This window comes from Rutidosis leptorrhynchoides, chromosome 2 (genome assembly GCF_046630445.1).
Source record: "Rutidosis leptorrhynchoides isolate AG116_Rl617_1_P2 chromosome 2, CSIRO_AGI_Rlap_v1, whole genome shotgun sequence".
Lineage (NCBI taxonomy): Eukaryota > Viridiplantae > Streptophyta > Magnoliopsida > Asterales > Asteraceae > Rutidosis > Rutidosis leptorrhynchoides.
The window spans coordinates 272,320,093-272,343,570 of record NC_092334.1 but is presented as its reverse complement, the minus strand read 5'-3'; the positions used below and the strand labels follow the sequence as shown (position 1 = coordinate 272,343,570).

Genomic DNA, 23,478 nt, shown 5'->3' with positions numbered 1-23,478 from the left:
AAACCAACGACCTTGTAACTCCTAAAAACTGTCTGCTGTATGCGTGTAATGTAAATTATGTTTGTAATCTAAAGCCATAGAACCGACCACTGGCAATTTTCAGCGGCAACGCGCGCACCATATCATCTTGTTATCAAAGATTTATGCACCCATGATGAACGCCAGAAGTCAAATGTTTTTATTACCAGTTATCGAGTATTAATAAGTATTCCATTATCAAAATATATAGAAAAAACTTAAAATTTAAATTCAAAATTAGCGCTTGGTAGGCCGAAAGGGCAGTAACTTTTAACCATAGTAATAGTACAGAAATGCTACGTCCACCCTCTAGTTCACCAAATAACTCCCACTTGGTGACATGACATGCTACATTTGTCTTCCATTTATTTTTGGTTATTAGATAATTATTATATTTTCCATTTAAAAAAATAGATAATACACGTAGGCTTAATTATTTCGCATTGAGAAATGATATAGCAACCAAAAATATACCAAAAAACTCTCACTCAGCTGACATGGCATGCTGAAGTGGGAATACACGTAGGCTTAATTGTAACTGCTACCATTTATTTTTGTTCCCATTTATTTCTGGTTTTTCTTACCCACATAAAAATACAAATAATTATTTATTCATTTTCTCTATTACGACTCTTTCTTTTTCAAATTAAAATCTATTATCCATTGTTGATTGTGCCAAGCCCTTGAAAATATTTCGTTAAGCTCGTATAAGAGGGTGTATAAGTCCGAACGAATTTGCAATCGATCCAGAGTTTAATTTTCATGTGATTTCATAAAATTTTAATGGACGGTTGGGTCCTAAAAATGTCGAGATGTTCGAGACGCGATCGAGACGGGGTCGAGATGGACGTTGATCAAAGTTGAATTTTAAATATATAAGTATATAAATGTATATATATATATATATATACATATTTTAAAGCGAAAAACTTTGATTGACTAATTTGTAGCATGTAATGTCACCAAGTGGGAGTTATCTGGTGAACTAGAGGGTGGACGTAGCATTTCTGGTAATAGTAATACGTGACGATCTACAAGCTGCTTATGCAGCTACTGGTACATCACCCATGTGCGCGGTCGTCTCTTATAAACGGTTGAATACCACGTGTCCGTATATCACAGTTGTTACACTTGCACTTCGCCACATGTCCAAATTCACCACATTCTATATAACCCCCAACAAAACCATTATTTATTTTAAACCTGAAATTAATTAAATAAATAAAACTTTTCAAAAAAATTAAATAAATAAAATCTCGCTATCCCATTGTGCACGCTACGCTTACGTTTCCTCAACTCACACAGATTCTATTCCATCCTTCTTCATTGATACATAATTGATCTATATTTCTATATATTACGGAGTAATTAATTGAGGGGTATGAAGGATAACTTGTGTGACGTAGACGGTGAAGTTGACGGTGATTGGTCGACGATGTTAAAAAATGATGTTGAGAGATTAAGAGAGATGCAGTTATCGATAGCAGCTTCTTCATCTGTGTTTCCTGGATTTCGATTTTCGCCTACAGATGAGGAATTGATTTCGTATTACTTGAAGAAGAAGTTACAAGGATCTGATAAATGTGTTGATATTATTCCCGAAGTTGATTTCTGTCGTCATGAACCTTGGGATTTACCAGGTTATAATTTTTTTTAATTATGATTAATAATTAATTAATCCGTTTTATTTATTTGTTGCCGTATTAATAGTTGATTGTTTTAATTTCAAGAGTTAAGAACTAAATATTAATTAAATTGTTCACGGCCATTTTTGCTAATTTATTTTGCAATTGAAATTGATTACAATAGTTTGCAGTAATCAATTCGGGCAATTCATAATGAGCAATTGGAATAATATTAGTCTTGTATTTCTATTCTTTCTATTTTTATTTATTTACCGGCTTAAATATGTTACATTTAATTTTTATTTTTCTATTTTCTAATGTATTTGTTTGTATCTATATCTGTATATTTCTATATTTTCTATTATATATAGCTTAAATTTATTAATTAATTACCAGTGTCATGTAATTAACTACCATCATTGACTACAATGAAACTTTGTATCAATTATGAAATGCATGCGATGATTATGCTATTTCTTATTTTTATTTTTATTTATAGATTCTTCCGTATTGTATGAAGGGAAAAGCTAGAGAATGCCCGGCACATGAGAATCAATGAATTATAATTTTTCAAAATTAATATAAATTCTAATTAATAAATTGTTTTTTTATAATTGGTAATGGATGAGCTTAATAAATAAAATTTAAGTTATATATGTAAATTTTAAGTGCATTTACTCATGCTTATGTTATGCCCTTTAGGATACTAGTTAGCTAAACACTTGTATGAAATACACTATAGCTTGTATGAAATACACTATCTGTTACTTGTGTATATGCAATACAATGGAAATGCATAAAAATAATGTTCCTTGTTGTTGATTGTACCTCGGTATGTGATCACTTATCAATAATTAGAGACTGGAGGCGGTATTTTGTAGGGGTTAATTGTCAAAAACACGTCGAACTTTCTTCTTTGACCTTTTTATACAACGAACTTCGTTATGTGCTATGAGCCTTTCCAACAAACTTTCTGTTCACTTTTGTTTAAATGAGCTTTTGTCCCTTCCACCTTTTAGTATCATAAAAGTAGATTAAGAAAAAAAGAATTCAAAAGTTTAAATTATATTTTGAGATTTCCAATTGTTTGGATAGGAAGAAAAGCCGGCTTTGGGTTTTAGCATATATATGTAAGAAGTCTACATTGATCCTTGCGTATATCCCATGTGAGAAACATATTCTTAGTACCTTACTTGCAACTTGCAAGTGCAATATAGGCTTCCTTTAAGTTTGAATTTTTTACTTTAGGACTTCAAGTTAAATATGAGAAACATTTTTGAAAATACTCTTGCTAAGTTACTGCTTATAAAGTAGGTTTTCAGTAATTTTTTAAGAACATTCCATAACTGATCTTCGCAACTGAATATGTCAGTAGCTTATGTTGTTCGAAACGGTCATATAGAATATGTGTTAATTAGTAACGGTAATCAGGAAATTGGTAGCTATATTATTAAATACTAGACTAGATAGATGGGAGGTACGTAAAAAAACCCTCCTTTTCATAAGTATATATATATATATATATATATATATATATATATATATATATATATATATATATATATATATATATATATATACTAGTTTTTTGAGCCCTTGCGTTGCACGGGTGTGTAAGAAACCGTGCAAACAATGTAATTTGCAGTTCATACTGATAAGTAAATAGCGATACTAAAAATAGAAAAAATATAAGAATTATTTAAGAGCCCGTGGTGTTGATAAATTTTAAAAATTCTTTTGAGTTTAAGAACATGTGGTGTTGACAAATTTTAAATGTTCCTTTGAAGTTTAAGAGTCCGTTGTGTTGACGAATTTTAAAAATTCTTTTGAGTTTAAGAGTCTGTGGTGTTGACAAATTTAAAAAATGGTTTTGAGTGGTGTTCGTAACTTAATATCTACAAAGTATATACTACGTAATATTTAGAGTACGATGAAAATTTGTCATGGAACGAAACATTAGTAAAGTATAAGTTATACTCCCTCCGTCCCGAAAAAACAGTCCGCCACATTTTATGATAGATAACTAAATTGTCCAAATTACCCTTTAGTAAATACATAGTAGTTTTTTCTAATCAAGGTTCTTAAAAATAAAAATGGTAAGGGATCTCACCTATTACTTGATACATATGCCTACGTAGGTAGGAAGGAGTATTTGCAATTGCATTGTATCCTAATTACCGTTTTCCATTTAATGTGAGGCGATAATATTGCCTATAATTTGGGTCCAGAGCCAAAGCTTCCGCCTACTTGCTTACGGAGTAATATTTATATTAATTGTAAATTATAATGTAATGTAATCTATATATATATAATACATAAACATGGGCCTAATGTCGTCTAACAATTAATTCTTGTTCCATTGTTCCATCCAATACATATACATATACATATCTTATATATGCTCCAAGATATATGCTCCGTACTTAACGTAAAATTTAAATTTTAATATAAAGCCACATTTTTGAATTATTAATTCTTGTTTCATTGTTCCATCCAATACATATACATATCTTATATATGCTCCGTAGTTAACGTTAAAGAAAATAAAAATATATTGTAATTGGAAAGATTACGATTGAAATATATAATTAATTTGTAATTAAATTAATAATATATATAACATAATATAGATATATAGATAGATATAATATATAGATACAAACTGATCATATACATAGCATTATATATGTATATTTTATTTGCTAAAGGCTAATGGCAAAAGTATGCGAACTATGATGCAAAGCTATGAAATGTTCGCTGAAAATAAATACAGCGGTTGTGTTTCCGCGCAAATAGATGACTGCGGTTTAACCCGCTGAGTTTCCGCGAACAGTTAAGTGATTCGCAAACCGCGGATATCTCGAATACTATAAATAGGGAGCTTGGCCTCTTATTTATAGGTTGTTGATTCTCTGCCATTTTGCCTAAGCCTTCGTAATTTCCACTTGTGATCTTGCCCAAGGGATTTTTACACCGCTCAAAAGGTGAATTAAGCTAATTAACAATCAAGACCGGGTCGGGGTGGTTGATCACTTGATAGTTAAAGTGAAAGACGATCATCGGGGCCCAAAATAATCATCAAACATTCCATCCTCCATTACATTCTTATTGCACTCAATCCGTAATTAAGTAACATCGCTAATTAAGGATTGATCAATTGGCGCCATCCGTGGGACCCGTTTTATGAATTAAACTGAAATTTTTTTGTTTTATGCCGTTAAACAATTAATTCGACGGTTTAATTTCAATCGTGTTTTTTTGTTGTGATGATTTGAAGGTGCTTTTGTAATACGCAATCAGTCGATTTGCTCGACAATCGCGGTGACAAATGCAAAGCAAGCTGGCGTTTCTGCGAATGCTGATGCACTGCCCGGTGATTCGTAGAACGTTGTGATATTTCCATTGCAAACAAATGCTAGAATAACCGCGGGAAAATCGATTCAGGAACCGATCGCTAAAACACCTGCTGAAAACAATGCTAGTGATTTGCAGCCAGAAGTTGCTGCTGAAAAAATGATTGCGCGAAGAACTTTGCTGCAAAATCGTAATGAAATAATCGCTGATGGGAAGCGACCGAAAGCTTTGTCTGGAAAATCTAGTCTGCGAACTGACAAAATTGTTGGTACTGCAATCGAGCAAGCTAAGAGAGATGCCAAGCGTAATTGTGAATCTCGCATACTGCGCACTTACTTATGGCCATTGAATGATTCAGGATCACAAGTTGATCGTCTAGTTCTTGAGCATAATGATCGCGATAGTGACAATGCAGAAGATCGCATTCATTTGAATTCTACGTACAAATCAAAATTGGCAAAAGCACCAAGAGAAGAGAGCGAATTTTCTGATGATTCGGACAGCGTAGAAGAGTTTGTTAAAAATCCACAAATTAAGCGAAAGCGACCACCAACACCTTTCCCTCGCTATGGGGAAGTAGTTGACACATCTGACGCTGCTCGCAGAGAGAATGCTCAGAATTTTTTGGCGGATGCTTTCAGAAGCATTGCGCCAAAGTCCATGCAATATAAGTTTGATCAGCCAAACTTTTTGCAAGACATGCTTGCCAAGTTTTGTGCGGAGAATGCAGATACTCGCACAAAGAAGGCAACAGAAATCACTACTGCTGCGGACAAGTTTGCCCAGCATATTTCTGATTATCCAATTGTTTCTCCGCCGATCGTGCCGGTAACTCTGGGAGTCTATTCGGGTATAACTGATCCTTTGGATTTTCTGCAACGCTTCGAAGGCGTAGTAAGCACTTATAAATGGGATGAACCAGTCGCGTGTAGGGTATTCCCCATGGCCTTGCAAGGGTCAGCAAGGGAATGGTTTCATAGTTTGCAATCTCGCAGTATCATTGGCTTTGTCGATTTGCGCAAATTTTTTTTGCTGCAGTTTCAAAATCTATTACCGCAGAAAAAGACGCACATAGAATGTCACGATATTAAGCAAGGCAACTAATGGTGTATCCTATCGAATACACGCATAAAAGGCATAATGGTTGCATAAAAGTAGCATCAGAAGGCTGAAAACAACAGTTTTGTGGAGTTAACCATCCAGCGTTCTCCGTTGTACATGCTGCTCCGTCATGCGTAAGCCCTGAAGGCCGCCTAGCGCGTAAGCCCTGGTCGGAGAACGCCACCTTCAGCGTAAATTTCGGATCACAAGTAACAGAACGTATCATCATCTGACACGTGTCCCCAAGCAATCTGGTGGATCTGACACTATAAATAGACCCCTTGGGTCGTCATTTTACACAGTTCAGACATTCTGACAACTTTGAGAGCTGAGACTTCACTTCTCTTTCTCTTTCTACTTTCTCTCTCACTAGAAGTCATCCGGCTAGCACTTTTACGCTCTACGGACGACAGATTGATTAAGCCACCCCATAAGTTTCTACACTTGTGAACCGGATCTGCAGGGATTATTTCCTGAGGGTAAAAATCAATCGGCAACACTCCGCCCTCCTAAAGCTAGATTACTTCTAGTATCTTGTTGACACACTAAGCCTTACCTCATAAGGAAATAGGTGTTAACAATGGCGCCATCCATTATTAAGACGAATCATCTCACCAACACTGATAAAGACGGCGAAGATAACGAATTCATACCCATAGAAGTGGGCATGATACATCCATGGAAAGCTGGACAACGGAGGAAGGCAAAAGTATTAGAAGATTGGGAAGAGCAATTAATATCATTTCCTTCTATGTATAACACAAATCCATCCGATGGTCCAGTAGTTATAGAAGCGCGAGTTGCTAATTGCTTAATACGCAACATTTACACTAACACAGGAGCTGGAGCAGACATTATGTATGAACATTGCTTCATACAGCTACCCAAAGATGTACAAGAAAAAATGAAGGAAACATATGTGCCGTTGGCAAGTTTTACAAGTGAGCCGTCCTGGTCTGAAGGAAGTATTTTGCTTGAAGTAACCTTGGGCAAGGCACCCCTAAGACACACAGCCAACATTGAGTTCTTGGTGGTTAAAGCAAATTCACAGTACAACATAATTTTGGGAAGAACTGCTTTAATGACGTTTGGAGCTGTAACGTCAACTGTACATGGTATGATGAAGTTTCCAACGCCAGGCGGAGTAGCAACGTTATATGCAGAACGGCAGAAGTCAATTAAGTGTTCCCAAGTAACAAAGGCAGTAATTAAGCCAATCATACACGATGATGGGTCAATTTCACCAAATCTTAAATTTTCAGATCAGAAAATCATAATTGGGCACACGTTGTCCGCCGAATGTAAAGAAAAATTATACAATATTTTGACAACAAATCTAGATGTTTTTGCATGGCAGCCGTCTGATATGACCGGTGTTCCAAGGGAAATTGCAGAGCATAGGCTAAACGTGAATCCCAACATACATCCTGTTTGTCAGAAAAAGCGTGGCATGGCGCCAGAAAGAAGCAAATTCCTCCGTGATGAGGTACGAAGTTTGGTGGATGCTGGGATCTTGCGAGAGGTCAAATATCAAACATGGGTAGCCAATCCGGTCATGGTTAGGAAGCCGGACAACTCATGGCGGATGTGTGTGGATTTCACGGATATCAATAAAGCATGTCCAAAGGACAATTATCCTTTACCTGAAATTGATTGGAAGGTTGAATCATTGGCAGGATATCGATTCAAATGTTTCCTAGATGCTGCTAAGGGATATCATCAAATCACAATGGCTTTAAAAGATGAAGAAAAAACGGCTTTTCACACGACGGAGGGCATATTCTGTTACATGAAAATGCCTTTTGGTTTGAAGAATGCAGGAGCAACATATCAACGACTTATTGATATGGCATTTAAGGATCAAATTGGGCGAAACTTAGAAGCTTATGTTGATGACATTGTCATCAAAAGTCATACTGAAGAAAAGATGTTACGAGATATACAGGAAACTTTTGCATCTCTGCGAAAAATTAACATGAAATTAAATCCCAAGAAGTGCACGTTTGGTGTGGAAGAGGGAAAATTCTTAGGTCATATTGTCACAGAACGTGGAATTAAGGCTAATCCTAAGAAAATTCAAACAAGTGAAGATATGAAGTCACCAACTAGCAAGAAGGACGTTCAACGGTTACATGGATGTCTAGCAGCATTAACAAGGTTCTTGTCCAGAGCAGCTGAAAAGTCACTTCCATTCATGAAGGTGTTAAAGGGCTGTTTAAATAAAAAAGATTTTGTGTGGACGGCGGAAGCCGAAAATGCATTCCAAGAGATCAAGCAGTTGTTAAAAACATTACCTACATTAACAGCACCAAAAGAGGGGGAAACCCTAATTTTATACTTAGCTGTCTCAAAGGAAGCAATAAGTTCTGTCCTAATTGCAGAACGGAACGGCGTGCAAATGCCTATATATTTTGTTAGCAAGGTGTTGCAGCTTAGTGAAACAAATTATCCACCACTTCACCGTATGGTTTATGCCCTTGTGCATACTGCACGACGTTTACGAAGATATTTTCAAGGTCATCCTATCTTAGTGTTAACAGATCAACCGTTGAAGCAAATACTCCGACGTCCAGAATCATCTGGCCGTTTAGCAAAGTGGGCCATCGAGTTGGGGGAGTATGAGATCAATTTTGCTCCACGAAATGCAGTTAAAGGACAAATTTAGGCAGATTTCCTCTTGGAGACAAATGGAAAAGTAGAGTATGACAACAAAATGGCACCATCACAGCATGAGTGGGAGTTGCACACTGATGGGGCATCCAGTGAAGAGGGAACAGGTGCAGGGCTAGTTTTAACAAGTCCAGACGGTGAAGAGTATACTTATGCATTGAAATTCTGTTTTTATGCTTCAAACAATGAAGCAGAATATGAGGCATTACTCTCCGGCCTCCGCATAGCGGTAGAAATGGGGATAACAAATTTACGAGCATATGTTGATTCTCAAATTGTCTCCCAGCAGGTTAATGGAACGTTCGATGCAAGGGATACATCCATGAGGCAATATGTAAAGTTGGTGGAAGCAATTTCAAAGAAATTTGATAACCTTGAAGTCGTGCAAATCCCTCGAAATAATAACAAAAAAGCTGACGTCTTGAGCAAGTTAGCTACTTTAACATTTGATCATTTGCACAAACGAGTGTTGGTTGAAGAACTTAAGGAGAAATCAATACATGGAAAACCAATTATTGCAATAGTTGAAGGAGCTAAGGAAACTTGGATGACTTCGTATTTGAGATATTTGCATGACGGATGGTTACTTGTTGATAAGGCGGAAGCAAGAAGAATAAGAGTGACTGCACCAATGTATGAGATTGTTAGTGGTGTCCTTTATCGAAAGTCATACAATGGTCCGTTGTTAAGATGTTTAACCGATGATGAAGCGTTAAAAGTGGTCAAAGAAATGCATGAAGGAGTTTGTTCTCAACACTCCGGTTTCCGTACTGTGGCATCACGGATCATGCGACAAGGGTATTTTTGGCCTTCCCTTTATCGGGATGTCGCAGAAATCATAAAAACATGTGAGAATTGTCAGAGGCATGGTACAATTCAGCGTCTTCCAAAGTATGATTTGATACCGGTGTCATCCGCTTGGCCGTTCTGTAAATGGGCTATTGATATTGTGGGGCCATTCAATAGGAGCACTGGTAATGCTAAGTTCTTGGTGGTAGCGATCGATTTTTTCATGAAATGGGTTGAAGCAAAGGCTTTAGCAAAAATCACAGGAGAAAATGTCAAAAAGTTTGTTTGGCATGATATTGTATGTCGTTATGGGGTGCCAAATGAAATAGTCAGCGATAACGGCAAGCAATTTGCAGAAAATTCATTTCGGAGTTGGTGTGAAGAGCTGGGCATAAAGCAAAATTTTACATCTGTTGCTCATCCTCAAGCGAACGGACAAGTGGAGGTTACCAACAAGGAAATCGTTGCTGGCATTAAGGCACGGTTAGGTCTAAGTCAAACTGGATGGGTGGATGAGCTGCCAAATGTATTGTGGGCACACCGAACGATGCCAAAGCGGAGCACGGGGAAACACCTTTCAGTCTGGTGTATGGAACAGAGGCAGTGATACCGGCTGAAATATGTGTGCCAACGCAACGCATTATGGCATTTGATGTTGAGGCTAATTCTGAGGCGTTAAGGGAGAATCTCAACTTGTTGGAGGAAAGAAGGTTGATGGCCGCCATCCGGCAAGCAGATCACAAGCATAAAATGGCAAAATATTATAACAAGAAAGTGCAGCATGTGAAGTTTGAAGTAGGTGATTTAGTACTACGTGATAATGAGGCAAGCAGGCAAATCAAATTTGGAAAGCTAGCCCCAAAATGGGAAGGACCTTATAAGGTCACGAAAGTAAATCAGAATGGATCATACATGCTTGCTGCGCCTTCCGGCGAGCAATATGAAAGAGCTTGGAATGCAATGAATTTAAAGAAATTTTATGCGTAGCACTATATGCATGGACAGCTTGATCAACTGTCAAATGCATGAGATATAGTCATAAATGTAAAAGTTTCTTTAAGAATATGAATAATAGCAATTATTCTTATGGCAATATTTTTCACAAATTTTATTCGGCGAAGGATTTTTTAGCCCAGGTGTCACATAGCTGTGTGTCATCCCTACCCGCAGAAAGAAAGAAACCCTTTCGGTGGTATAAGTACAATCATACTCAAAATGGTTGTATCGATAGTGAGACATGTAGAACTCACTAAAGCATCGAAGCGATGAAACGAATCTACAAAAAATGTCATGACACAACTTATATACACAAAATGCAGAGAAAAACGAAAAACGGATCATAGTGTCCAGCAAAATATTTAAAGGCGAAAGTAATTCGTAATTTTTTCTCATGAGTTTCATGACGGAAGGCGTATGACGGAGAATATGATTTTGATATTCATAACTATAATGATTGCAAAGTACAATCTCAATATCTTGAGCATTGTTCATTACAACAATCTTACTAAGTTACAGCATATATTTCTAATATACATAACCAAGTGCAATATTAAGTGTTATGTAAAAGCAGATGTATAACAACATAGTGTTTCATTCATCCTGTGGAGTATAATTCAATACATCATCTATTGTTACATCTGGCCTTTTACAAAGATTTTCAAGATCAGAAAACCTCATATTTTCTATTGAGGCACCGACTGCATCAGCTTCTAAAATGGCATTTTCATTAATCTTTGATGTGATTACCTCAGGCAGAGGATTTGGAAGTTCTGGTAGTTTTCTCTTCATAAAATTGAAAAAATTTAACCGTTCAACTGATTTGGCAAGGCGGACAAACTCACGGATTCTGTGAGATAATGCCTGACAGTTAAAGATACGCTCTACAAGCGCAGGAATGCCAGTTATCATTCGTCTTTCGTTCTCCTATTTGGTTTTAAGCTGTTCTTTCAACATGTTATTTTGCTCAAGCATTTTTTCATTCTCCTTTACTAGTTCATCAATTTTGCTCAGAAGCTGCTTTTCTCTGAAAGATAGTTCTTTGACTTGCTCCTTATATTCTGCCCTCTGATTGTTGCAATTCTCATAATGCCTCTTCATTGTCTCGTATTCCCTCTTTATCTCTGTGGCTATTCGTTCAATCCTGGCCACTTTCTCCTTTTCAGCAGATAGCTCTTTATTTGTAGTGACTTCATTGTTTTGCAAGTCAGATAGGCATTGAAGGTCATTTAGACCAGAAGCAATGTTTAGAATGATACTTTGTGCCTTAACTTTCTTGGCATCTGCATCTAGAATAAATTGCTAAAGAATTGGGCTAGTGAAGGGCACACCATGGCATTCAGAAAAGTCATGATATCTTCGTACGAATGTGGTGGTCCTTTTAAAAGGGAGGAAAGCATGTTTGTGTCAAGATTGGGAAGCGTAATTTGTTGTTGAGAAGAACTAGGGCCAGCTCCTTGTTGAGCGGATGACGGAGGAATTTGACCAGTTCTTCTCCTCTTGGCGGAAGGCGGAAGAGTTGTTAATGTAGTGTCTTGATGTGCTGCACTAGCTGTTGGAGATAAAGGGAAATTGTTATTTATAAAAGAGTTCCAATATGCTTCACAACATTTCAAAGGTGGCATAAAGTATAAGGAATGTTTTGGATTATAAAATCCACCAGTACTGGGTATGCAAGAAAACAAGTACAGGTTTTGGTATGGAATTTTGCATAATTCAGTGTTGTCATTTTCATTACCTGAGGTACGACGTTCTCTAGAGGCAACTCGATTCATACCTATGTCTTCTTCTTCTTCTTCTTCTTCTTCATCTTCATCCTCCCTCATTACATCTGTTTTGGGGGTATCATCAATAATTTTCTTGGTAGTAAAGGTAAGCTGCGAATAAACCGATGACCGCATGGCGGTAAGCGGAGTAATTTCTGCAAAAAATTAAAAAGTCACAGTGATTAAATGGATAAATAAAGAAGAACATTTTATTTAAGCATATGTAGCAAAAGTAAATGCTTACTCTTTTTCCTAGCAAGAACACAGGCATAACCTTGTGAGATATCCCAATCTTGGCTTACGGATGTCAGCGAAAGCATGTGTTCCCCATATTTAATATCATTGATTTGTTCAGCCTTAATCCTCTTAAACAAAAGGTTTTCCTTGGTGACGAGTTTTGAAAAGGTAACAGATACGGTATGCGAGTATTTGCGCCATATTCGAGTAGCTGAGTATTGTTTATCAATTGCATCTTCATTAATAAAGATAAATGAAGCATACCAGTTATCGCCAGGATGATCAAGTGCAGGTTTCAAAAACCCATGAACTTTATTGAATGTGAACCAACCATTTTTATGGCGTGCTATACGTACCGAATGGCAAAATATCCGAATGGATGGCTCAATGCTCCTTGCGTGACAATACATTTCAAAAATCAAAATCTTTCGAATTGATGCTGGTTCGAATTGACCAACAGCAACACCGTAAAACTTGCAAACTTCTAAGAAGAATGGTGTAAATGGTAGACGTAAGCAAAAATTGAAGATTGAATGGCCATAAATAGCAACCTTGCCAGGGGGTGGTGAGCAGGCTCTGGCATTAATTGCTGGAATCACTGGTTCAACACCAGCTAATCTAGGAAAATGTTGCAGTAGCTCGCTTAAATATCTCTCATTTACTCTGCTGGGAATAGCTGCAACATCCTTTATGGCTGCCATTAATGTTCTAAATGAAACAGAAAGTAACGAAGGTATTGATGGAAGAAGATGAATACTGTAGAAGGAAGTTGTAAAAGTAAATGATCGGTTAGGGTTTATGGTGGTTAAAAAGCAAAAAGATATAACAGCTGTAATCAGTGGTGATTTTGGGGGTTTTGTTTTCAGTCACACACGTGTAAGGACAAGATAAAAAGGTGAGTACATCGAAAAGTCCTTTTACAGCTAGAGGCGCGTGCGATATTTTAGCTGTGCAAAAAGCAATCATCACAATGTCAGTAAAATTTGCCTATCATTTAATGCCTGTGATGTGCTTCCCAATGCAAAAGGAAAACGTGAAGACTTGGTTGGCATGCGTTATTCCAAGTTTAACAACTTAATCAATTTTCAAATGCTTAAGTCATTAAACTGGGGGACTTAATGGTGTATCCTATCGAATACACGCATAATAGGCATAATGGTTGCATAAAAGTAGGATCAGGAAGGCTGGAAACAACAGTTTTGTGGAGTTAACCGTCCAGCGTTCTCCGTTGTACAGGCTGCTCCGTCATGCGTAAGCCCTGAAGGCTGCCTAGCGCGTAAGCCCTGGCCGGAGAACGCCACCTTCAGCGTAAATTTCGGATCACAAGTAACAGAACGTATCATCATTTGACACGTGTCCCCAAACAATCTGGTGGATCTGACACTATAAATAGACCCCTTGGGTCGTCATTTTACACAGTTCAGACATTCTGACAAGTTTGAGAGCTGAGACTTCACTTCTCTTTCTCTCTCTACTTTCTCTTACTAGAAGTCATCCGGCTAGCACTTTTACGCTCTACGGACGACAGATTGATTAAGCCACCCCACAAGTTAATACACTTGTGAACCGGGTCTGCAGGGATTATTTCCCGAGGGTAAAAATCAATCGGCAACACTCCGCCCTCCTAAAGCTAGATTACTTCTAGTATCTTGTTGACACACTAAGCCTTACCTCATAAGGAAATATGTGTTAACAGCGACAAGGAGACTTTGAACGCATTACTTACAAGGTACATTTATGAGTGCCAAAAAATTCCACGATTGAATGAAGATCAGAAAATTTCTGGTTTCTTGCATGCTATTAACCCACAATGACATCCAACTCTTGTGCGGAGATTGCGAAGAGACGTTCCGCCGACTTTTGCAAAAGTTCAACAGGGAACATATGATTATCTCCGCGGTGGAGAGGATAGCAATATAACCCCTGCGTGTGGATGGGGTAGAGACAAAAGTTGGCGAGATGACAATGACTCTTTTCGCGATGGTAACAGTGATAATTACCGCGGATCAGGTTTCCCGCGAAGAAATGGCGGCGGTGGATACCCGCGAAATGACAGGTTTCAAGGCCAAAATGATAACCATGGATATGGCCGTCGTGATCGCTATTCTACGCGAAAGTGGAGCAATGAATCATTCAACATCATTCAGACGTTAACAAAAACGCCCAAGGAAATTTTGTTGCAAGAAAGAGTTGCTAAGTCTTTTCCTGATCCACAGCCTTTGGGAGAAAATAGCAGGCGCGATAGATCAAAATTTTGTGTTTTCCATGACGATTACGGTCATGACACCAATCGTTGCAGAGATTTTGCGGAATTCATTGCAGAAGCATACGAGCAAGGTAAACTGGACCATTTAATCGCACAAAACACCGCGAATGCGATTATAATGCCTACAGAAGCTAACACCTCGAATGCGTCAAACGCGGTTGAGCGAAAGGCTCCCGCAGTAAAAAATCTGGGAGTAAAAATGTTGAGCAAAAAAGAAAATCAGCGCGGAATCCAGGTAATCAACGTGGTAGAAGTGCGGGGCGAAACGTCGGTAATGCAAATTTCAGAACAGATTGTCAGTTGGAAATGTCCTTCTATTACGTTTCCTCCTGCAAGTTTGACCGCGGATAATGATAAACCTGTAGTGGTTTCATGTCGCGTTGCAAATACTGGAATAATGATAATGAAGGTACATGTGGACACGGGTAGCAGTGTCGACGTCATGTACAACAATGCTTTAGCAAGTTGCCCGCGAACATTCAAGCTTTGATGAAACCTACTGCGGTTTCACTTGCCGGGTTCTCAGGAGAGTCATCCTGGCCCGTTGGCCAGTTGGAATTACAAATGGAGTTAGTTGATGACAACGATGAGTCGCTAAGGCGCCAAGCTTTATTGAATCTGTACATAATGCGAAATCAATCGCGATTCAATATGATACTTGGGCGCACAGCTTTGCTCATGTTTGGCGCTATACCATCTACCATACACGGTATGCTAAAATTTTCTGCCAACAAGGGCATTGGCACGCTGATTTCTGCAGAAGTGGAGCCATTCTGAGCCATGATTATGGCAAATGCGAATTTGAGTATTGAAGGACGTTCAGTTAATCCTGAGTAGTATGAAAATTTAAAAAATTGTAATAAGATGCTAAGGCATAATTCATAAATGCATGGTATTAAGATGCGAATATCATAGTTGTGTTTATGTTTCGAATGCGAAATAGTAATGAATAAAGCAAAGTTAATTTCAGTGTTAGTAATTGTTTCTTTACAAAGCGAAAACACTGCGTGTGGCCACGCGTAGTGCTTATTTCGCAGAATGCAATTACTTGTCTTTTACAACATTAAGTTAATGTTTGTTCTGCGGATATTTTAAGTAAGGTGGCATGATTTTCGCAAAGCATAGCCTGCTTAAGTGTTATGAAAATGCAAAACTGCATTGCGGAATAGTTTGCTAAAAACCAAGTGATGAAATTGCCCACTTGTGTTAATTTGAAAATAATTGCGAAAGGATAACACTTCCTAAGTATTTGATCTTGCCAATACTTAGATGCTTCGCAATGCTAAATTTGCCTAAGGATCGTTATGGCGGACTTAGAAGACTCATAACGTATAAGTATATACGCATACAGATTGTTTCGCAAAAGTACACATTTATTATGTGCACAATAATAAAAGTTGGAAATCGCAAAGGACAAGTCCGTGTTATGAATATTGATAACAAAGCGCTATATAAATAAAAGAAGTTGCAACTGCGAACTGTGAATAAGTGATTAATATTAAGCGTGTACGCAACGCGGATTCTTACAACAAACGCAATTCGTAATTGCGAAAATACATCCAAAAACAAATTAGTTAAGGCAAAACTAAAGTTCTAATGCTTTAATATCTGCAAATGAAACCCCTTAACGCTGACTGAGCTCCTCAAGAACAGGTATGCTAATTTTCTCAACTTCCTTCTTCGCCCTCTCGAGTATTTCGCGAGCATCATCGGTGGCGCATATTTCTTTTGCCATGTCAGAAGGAAGAGGTTGCGAAAGATCGCCAAGTTTGCATAATAAATCATACCACTCGCAGCGAGTGGCAAGCTTTGCTGCTTGAGCATATGTTTGAAATTTTTCAGTGACTGGCTCGGAGTCCATCACTTTATCCGCGAATGTTGAGAGATACTTGACTAGCTGTGCGAACTCATGTTCCGCGACTTCTGCCCTTCTTTTGAGTTTGGCGTTCTCTTCCATCACCTTTTCAAGAAGCGTCTCAGCCCTTTGCGCCCTTCTCTCTTGTGTATTGGCGGCTTTCACTGCTTTATCATACTCGTCTGACATCTCGGTGAAGCGCTCCATGCTGTCGACTGTCAGATAAATTGCATTGTAGCAATTATGTAGTCGTTGTCTGGCAGCCTCGGGATAAGACAATTTGCGATATTGCTCCCTTGTTTCTTCAGGAACAAATTTATAAAGCCTTTGGTATAGTCTAAAGGCCCGATTTGCTGCTGCAGTTTCTTCCGCATCAGCTTCTCCTTCCTCTTCCTGGTTGGACGTTTCTGCGTCAGATGGAAGAGATAAATCTTCATTCCTGGGTTCATTAAGAACATTTGTAGGGATTCTCCCTATAATGTTGTAAAGCGGTGTAGCTTCAGCGGATGACTCTGGAAGAATAGCTGTAAACAGATAAGCAAATATAGCAAGTTTATGCTAAAACAAGCAATGCGTAATAAAATAAATACTGCGAAATAGCATTTACTTACTTGCTTCTTGTTCAGAATGAGAGCGCAGACGTTTCTTGCGTGGAGTGGGGGTAGTTTCCACAACCTTACGCTTGCCGCGGTCCTCGCCTCCAGCAATATAACATGTATTGATGATCGGTTCATCAATAAGAATAATGTCGCCGTCGCCATTCTTTAGGCGACGGGCAGGGCTAATCCTGCTTATATCAGCGGACCTCATGATAAGGTCAAGTGCAACCACTGTAAAAATAAAAGCGCATAGTGTTATGCAAAGCAAAAATATTGCGAAAAATGTAAGTGTATTATGTTAATATACTGCGATAAATTTCAGCGGCATACCATTTTTTGATTGGTCAACTAGAAGCGCATCATGGTCGCTCCATGGCCATTGAATTGACACTCTGCCAATGTACAGTGGTACATTCGAATAAGCTCGTAGAATTAGGCCTGCGTTTTTTAGTGTCTTGAGAGTGTCATTCTCAAGATCATCGACTACAGACCTCTCATTGAGGTCGGGATTAAGCTCTGTACACCAAGCTTTGGGAATAGCACTGTCCAAATAGGCGGTGTCGTTAATATAAAAGAAGGAACTGCGCCAATTGCCAATTGAATCTTTTGGCGAATTCATTATGCCAAGTTTACTGCGGAAAGAAAACCACCCCACATCGTATAGCACCAGGCTATTGCACATACGAAACACGTTCAGCAGCAGTGGTTGGCCGGTGGCATTGCAGTACATCTCGAACAGCACAATTTTATTAATCGCGTTCGGATGCAACTGTGCCATGGCAATCTTATAGTACTCGCAAACGCTGCGGAAAAAGGGGGTAAGTGGAAATCGAAGGTTGCCTTGAGAAATGGCAGCCTCGTAAACAGAAATCATCCCTTTAGGGGGAGTATCGGCTCGCTGTTCTGCCGCAGGTGCGGTAGGAACAAATTGGGCAAGTGGCGGATACCATTCTTGTAGGGTTTGAAGTTTTGTTTCCGTCATATAGGAAACATAACCTCCGGGAGTATGCATAGATGAAGATGACGCCATTTGCAATAAGGAAAATAAATTGGATGATAAATTTGAAGAAATTAAAGGTAGGAATTGTTAATTGCACGGTACGATTGTGATTCGAGGAGAAAGAGTAAAGTTTTTATGCGGATTATTGCGTTATTTATAATCGGAAGTAGGGCGAGTAAGATGGAAAGGTAATGATTACATTTAAACGGCTAAAATTACCGCAACGTGTAAACGGTAATTTTGTAGCCGTCACATCATATTGATTTGACAGAATGGCGAAAAATTACCGTTGTAATTACGTGTTGAGCCTAACAAAAACAACGGTAATAAATGGGCAGTAAAAAAAATATTAAATATTGTTTGCGAAATATTTTAAGAAACACTTCTTTATTTGTAGAGTTTATCATGATGCATTGGCTTCGCGAAAATGTATCATAATAAACTGGGGGGACTTGATCATATACATAGCATTATATATGTATATTTTATTTGCTAAAGGCTAATGGCAAAAGTATGCGAACTATGATGCAAAGCTATGAAATGTTCGCTGAAAATAAATACAGCGGTTGTGTTTCCGTGCAAATAGATGACTGCAGTTTAACCCACTGAGTTTCCGCGGACAGTTAAGTGATTCTCAAACCGCGGATATCTCGAATACTATAATAGGGAGCTTGGCCTCTCATTTATAGGTTGTTGATTCTCTGCCATTTTGCCTAAGCCTTCGTAATTTCCACTTGTGATCTTGCCCAAGGGATTTTTACACCGCACAAAAGGTGAATTAAGCTAATTAACAATCAAGACCGGGTCGGGGTGGTTGATCACTTGATAGTTAAAGTGAAAGACGATCATCGGGGCCCAAAATAATCATCAAACATTCCATCCTCCATTACATTCTTATTGCACTCAATCCGTAATTAAGTAACATCGCTAATTAAGGATTGATCACAAACATCCATAAATAACTTTCAACCACAATCAACAATAACTTTTTCTTATATATATATATATATATATATATATATATATATATATATATATATATATATATATATATATATGATCAATGGGGAAGTAACCAAACGGGGGAAGCAAATTTTTTTTATTTTTTGTTTTTTGAAACTTATATATATATATATATATGATCAATGGGGAAGTAACCAATCGGAGGAAAGCGGGGGGAAGCAAAAATTTTTTTTTACCCTTTTTTGGAACTTCTTTTTTCAGGCAACAAGATCAAACGAAAATATGAACATTTAAAAAAGACACTACTTGATGAATGTTATTATTTAGGCGGGAAAACGATCGACAGAAATAACATTCTAGATAATATTGATCGTGAGGAATGTAACGATTTTCATGTTTTGTGAAGTAAAATTTAGCCCGTTTTAGGGTTTAGGGTTTAGTGTTTTGGGTTTAGTCCCAAATCCTAAACCCTAAACCGTTCGTGTTAAAAACTCAATTTAATCCTAAATCTAAACCCTAAACCCTAAATTTTCTAAACCCTAATATCTAAACCCTATAAACCCTAATATCTTCAAACCCTATAAACCCTAATATCTAAAACCTCAACATACACTCGAAAAACACGATAATTGTTATATATTAATTCTTCGAGCGTTTGTCCGCCAAAATAAAAACATTTATCAAAGTGTCTTTATTAAATGTTTATATTTTCATCCAATCTATAATGATCGTGAACAAAGTTTTTTCAAAAAACGAAAAAAAAATTTTTTGCTTCCCCACGCTTCTCCCAATTGGTTACTTCCCCCTTAATCCTACCACTATATATATAAGCATTTTTTTGAGGGGAATGTAATATTTTTTTATTTTTTCCGAAATTTTTTACAAACATTAAGATATAATGAAATTTAAAAAACACTTTGTAATTAATGTTATTATTTTGATCAGAAAATGCTCGAAGAACTAACATTAATCGATAAATGTTCCTGATAACATTTATCGTGGTGCATGTTATTCTTCGAGCATTTTTTTAGGGTTTAGAAATTGAGGTTTAGGGTTTGGATTTAGGATTTAGATTGAGTTTTTAACACGAACGATTTAGGGTTTAGAGTTTTGGGTTTTGAGTTTTGGGTTTAGTATTTAACACAAACGATTTAGGTTTAGGGTTTTGAGTTTAGGGACTAATCCCAAAACACTAAACCCTAAACCCTAAACTCTAAATTGGGCTAAATTTTGAAAAAAAAACTTCACAGTAGATGAATAAAAAAAAGCTCGAAGAATAACATGCATTACGATGAATGTTATTTCTTCGAGCGTTTTCTGGTCAAAATAGTAACATATATCCAAAGTGTCCTTTTCAAATATTCATTTTAACCTAAGTTTAATGTTTAAGAATTTTTTTTTCAAAAACCGCAAAAAAAAAAAAAAAAAAAAAAATATTTACTTCCCCTTTCTCCAAAAAAAGTGTTTCCCCCTTCCCTTGATTAGCTTCTTAAACCCAAAACCCTAAACCATAAACACTAAACTGTTCAAGTTAAAAACTCAATCTAATAAATCTAAACCCTAAACTCTAATTTCTAAATAACATTCATCACAATGAAATGAGCGTTTTCTAGGTAAAAACTAATAACATTTATCACAAAGTTTCTTTTTCAAATGTTCATATTTTCACCTAATCTTATTTTTTTTTGTGAAAAAAAAAAATTAATGATGAAGATAAAAAATTTACGTCCCCCTTCCCCGACATGTAATTTCCCTCTGGATCCTCCCTCAATATTTTATTTTTAATTGTAATTTGATTTTCACTAGCTCTTTCAATTATTCGATCGGATAATGAGTGGTTCTTCTTCTCGGCCCGAGGAAAGAAGTATCCAAATGGGTCACAAAGTAAAAGGGCTACTCAATCAGGTTACTGGAAAGCCACTGGGAAAGAACGGAACGTAAAATCTGGTGGTGCTACAATTGGAACAAAGAGGACACTTGTTTTCCACATGGGTCGGGCTCCTAAAGGGGAAAGGACGGAATGGATCATGCATGAATATTGTATGACTGACACCACACAGGTACCGTTGACATGAACTCACCATTATTTCTATCAGTTGTTGCATTATAACTTACTAATGACAAGGAATATGACTTGCTGATCAATGGACCAAAAGAATTCTAATTTGTAAAAAGTGAATAAACATAAACATAGGAACAACATTTAGGCTGGTGTTAGTTGATCCATCATTCATGAGTAATCTGTTGGTGATCACGTACAAAATCATATTCAGGAATCCCTGGTGGTTTGTCGGCTTAGAAGAAATGGCGATTTCCGGTTAACAGAATCTTGTAGAGGTTCTTGCGATACCAGAAATATGTCAACTCCTGATAATGGTGACTCTGAGTATGAAAATAACCAAGTTGATGGGTTTGATAAGAGGCATGATGATGCTGCTATAAAATCATATTCGAAGGAATCTACGAGTAGCTACAGGTCTAGTTCAGTGAGACAGAATGATTCGGAATCGGACTCTGATCGACAACTCGTTCATGACTCACCACATGGTTCTTCAACTCCATTCAAGGTTTGTTTTATGCCATCAATCAAAGTAAATAAATGTGGTATAGATAGATAGACAGGTCGAATTTTTCATTATAAATATAACTAATACGAAGTATGTCGCTTATAATATGAAGAAAAATACTCATAGGACAATGTAGAAAGTTGTAAGCATTAGGTGTGGGAGTTTTCCTTAAAAAAAAAGAAAAAGAAAAAGAAAGAAAGATAGCAAGTATTATAAATAGATTCCTGATGAGTAATGTTGTCTACAAACTTTTGTCAACACATTCGTACTCATTCTTGTCTAATTCAGTAATACCCATAATGACCCATTCATTAACAAATGTGTCAACACGTTCAAGCATTAGAGATAGAAGAACAACCCATTTTAAATCACAATATTTGGATGGATTAGATTTGCCACTCCAAGCTTAATTTGCTGTCTAAATAAATAAATAAATATATTCTAAAAATGTGATTGTTAACAGGAAGGTGAGAATGAGGATGATTGTTTCGCGGATATAATCAACGATGACATAATTAATCTTGACGAGTCAGCAACACAATCTCTTGCATTCCGCGGTGGAGACCTTCTTTCAACAAAATGCATGGAGAAATTACCACAAGAATCCATATCTTCGCAGGGAACAGCAGTCAGAAGAATCAAATTGAGACGCCAAAAAGTTCAAACACATATTAGAAACCTGTCAAACCATGATCGCCAAAACCAATCATCTGAAGGATGTGTTGTTAGTGTAACGGCAGGAACTGCAGACAATGTGCGCTGGTGTCATCCTTCGCATCTACTGATTATGGTTCTCTTGTTGTTGTTGTTGATGATACTAGTGTCTGTTGCTTGGAAAGGTGATTACGTGAATATTAAGCAAAAATTGGGTGCTAGTACGGAAGTTACCAAAAGGCAGTTCAAGTATTGGCTTCGTAAAGCTGCTGACTATATATAAACAGGTTTCTTTGTGTGTATGATGTATGTATGACATGGTGTCTGTATATAAACAGGTTTGTTTGTAATCTTACGGGTTTCATATAAAAAGATAATTATTTCTCATTGATTAAAGGTCTTCCGTAAATAAAATTCCGGCAACTATTCTGATTCTATTGTGGGTTTAAAATAGGATAGTTTTCTCCTATATTGGGTAGGAGTATAAGTTTCAACATCAAGTAGTCCATCAAATTAGCAAACAATGTTGTTGTGTTTTTAAAGTTGGAAAGTTATTCAAATGTCACATTTGGTCATCTTGTAACAACATTGATGAAGAGGACCTATGCTCCTTTGATTTTACTCGCTGGTTAAAACCCCATCTTTTAATTGGATGTGTGACATCAATTTAGAGGAACAAGGGTAGAAATAATAATTATCAATTATCAATTTCAATTTGATTTTGCATGTGGTAAACAAGACATTTGTTAGACATAAGTTCTGTTCTACGTTTTGTTTTTCAATAAATAATTAAATACTTGATTATTTATTAATTCAATACTTGAATCTGGACTAGCGCGCTGCACATCCATTTGACGTTGCTTGAGGTGTATTATGGACATCTGGTTGTACTTTCGATCGTAGGTTTCACTCAATCAAACTGCGGTCCATGACCTTTAGTCGTACTTTAGGTTGTACTTTCGGTCGTGGGTTTCACTCATTTGGTCATTATGGGATCTTGACGTAAGTGGGAGTTTCT

General features: G+C 37.2%; 1 protein-coding gene across 1 annotated transcript; it reads left to right on the top strand.

Annotated features, from left to right (window-relative positions):
- The first annotated feature begins 1,247 nt into the window (after positions 1 to 1,247).
- On the top strand, positions 1,248 to 22,792 carry LOC139891788 (NAC domain-containing protein 40-like). Its single transcript, XM_071874767.1, has 4 exons — positions 1,248 to 1,658; positions 21,046 to 21,299; positions 21,513 to 21,806; positions 22,270 to 22,792. Exons 1-4 carry the CDS (start codon positions 1,400 to 1,402, stop codon positions 22,741 to 22,743), a joined length of 1,281 nt encoding a protein of 426 aa, XP_071730868.1. The 5' UTR covers positions 1,248 to 1,399; the 3' UTR covers positions 22,744 to 22,792.
- Positions 22,793 to 23,478: the final 686 nt, after the last annotated feature.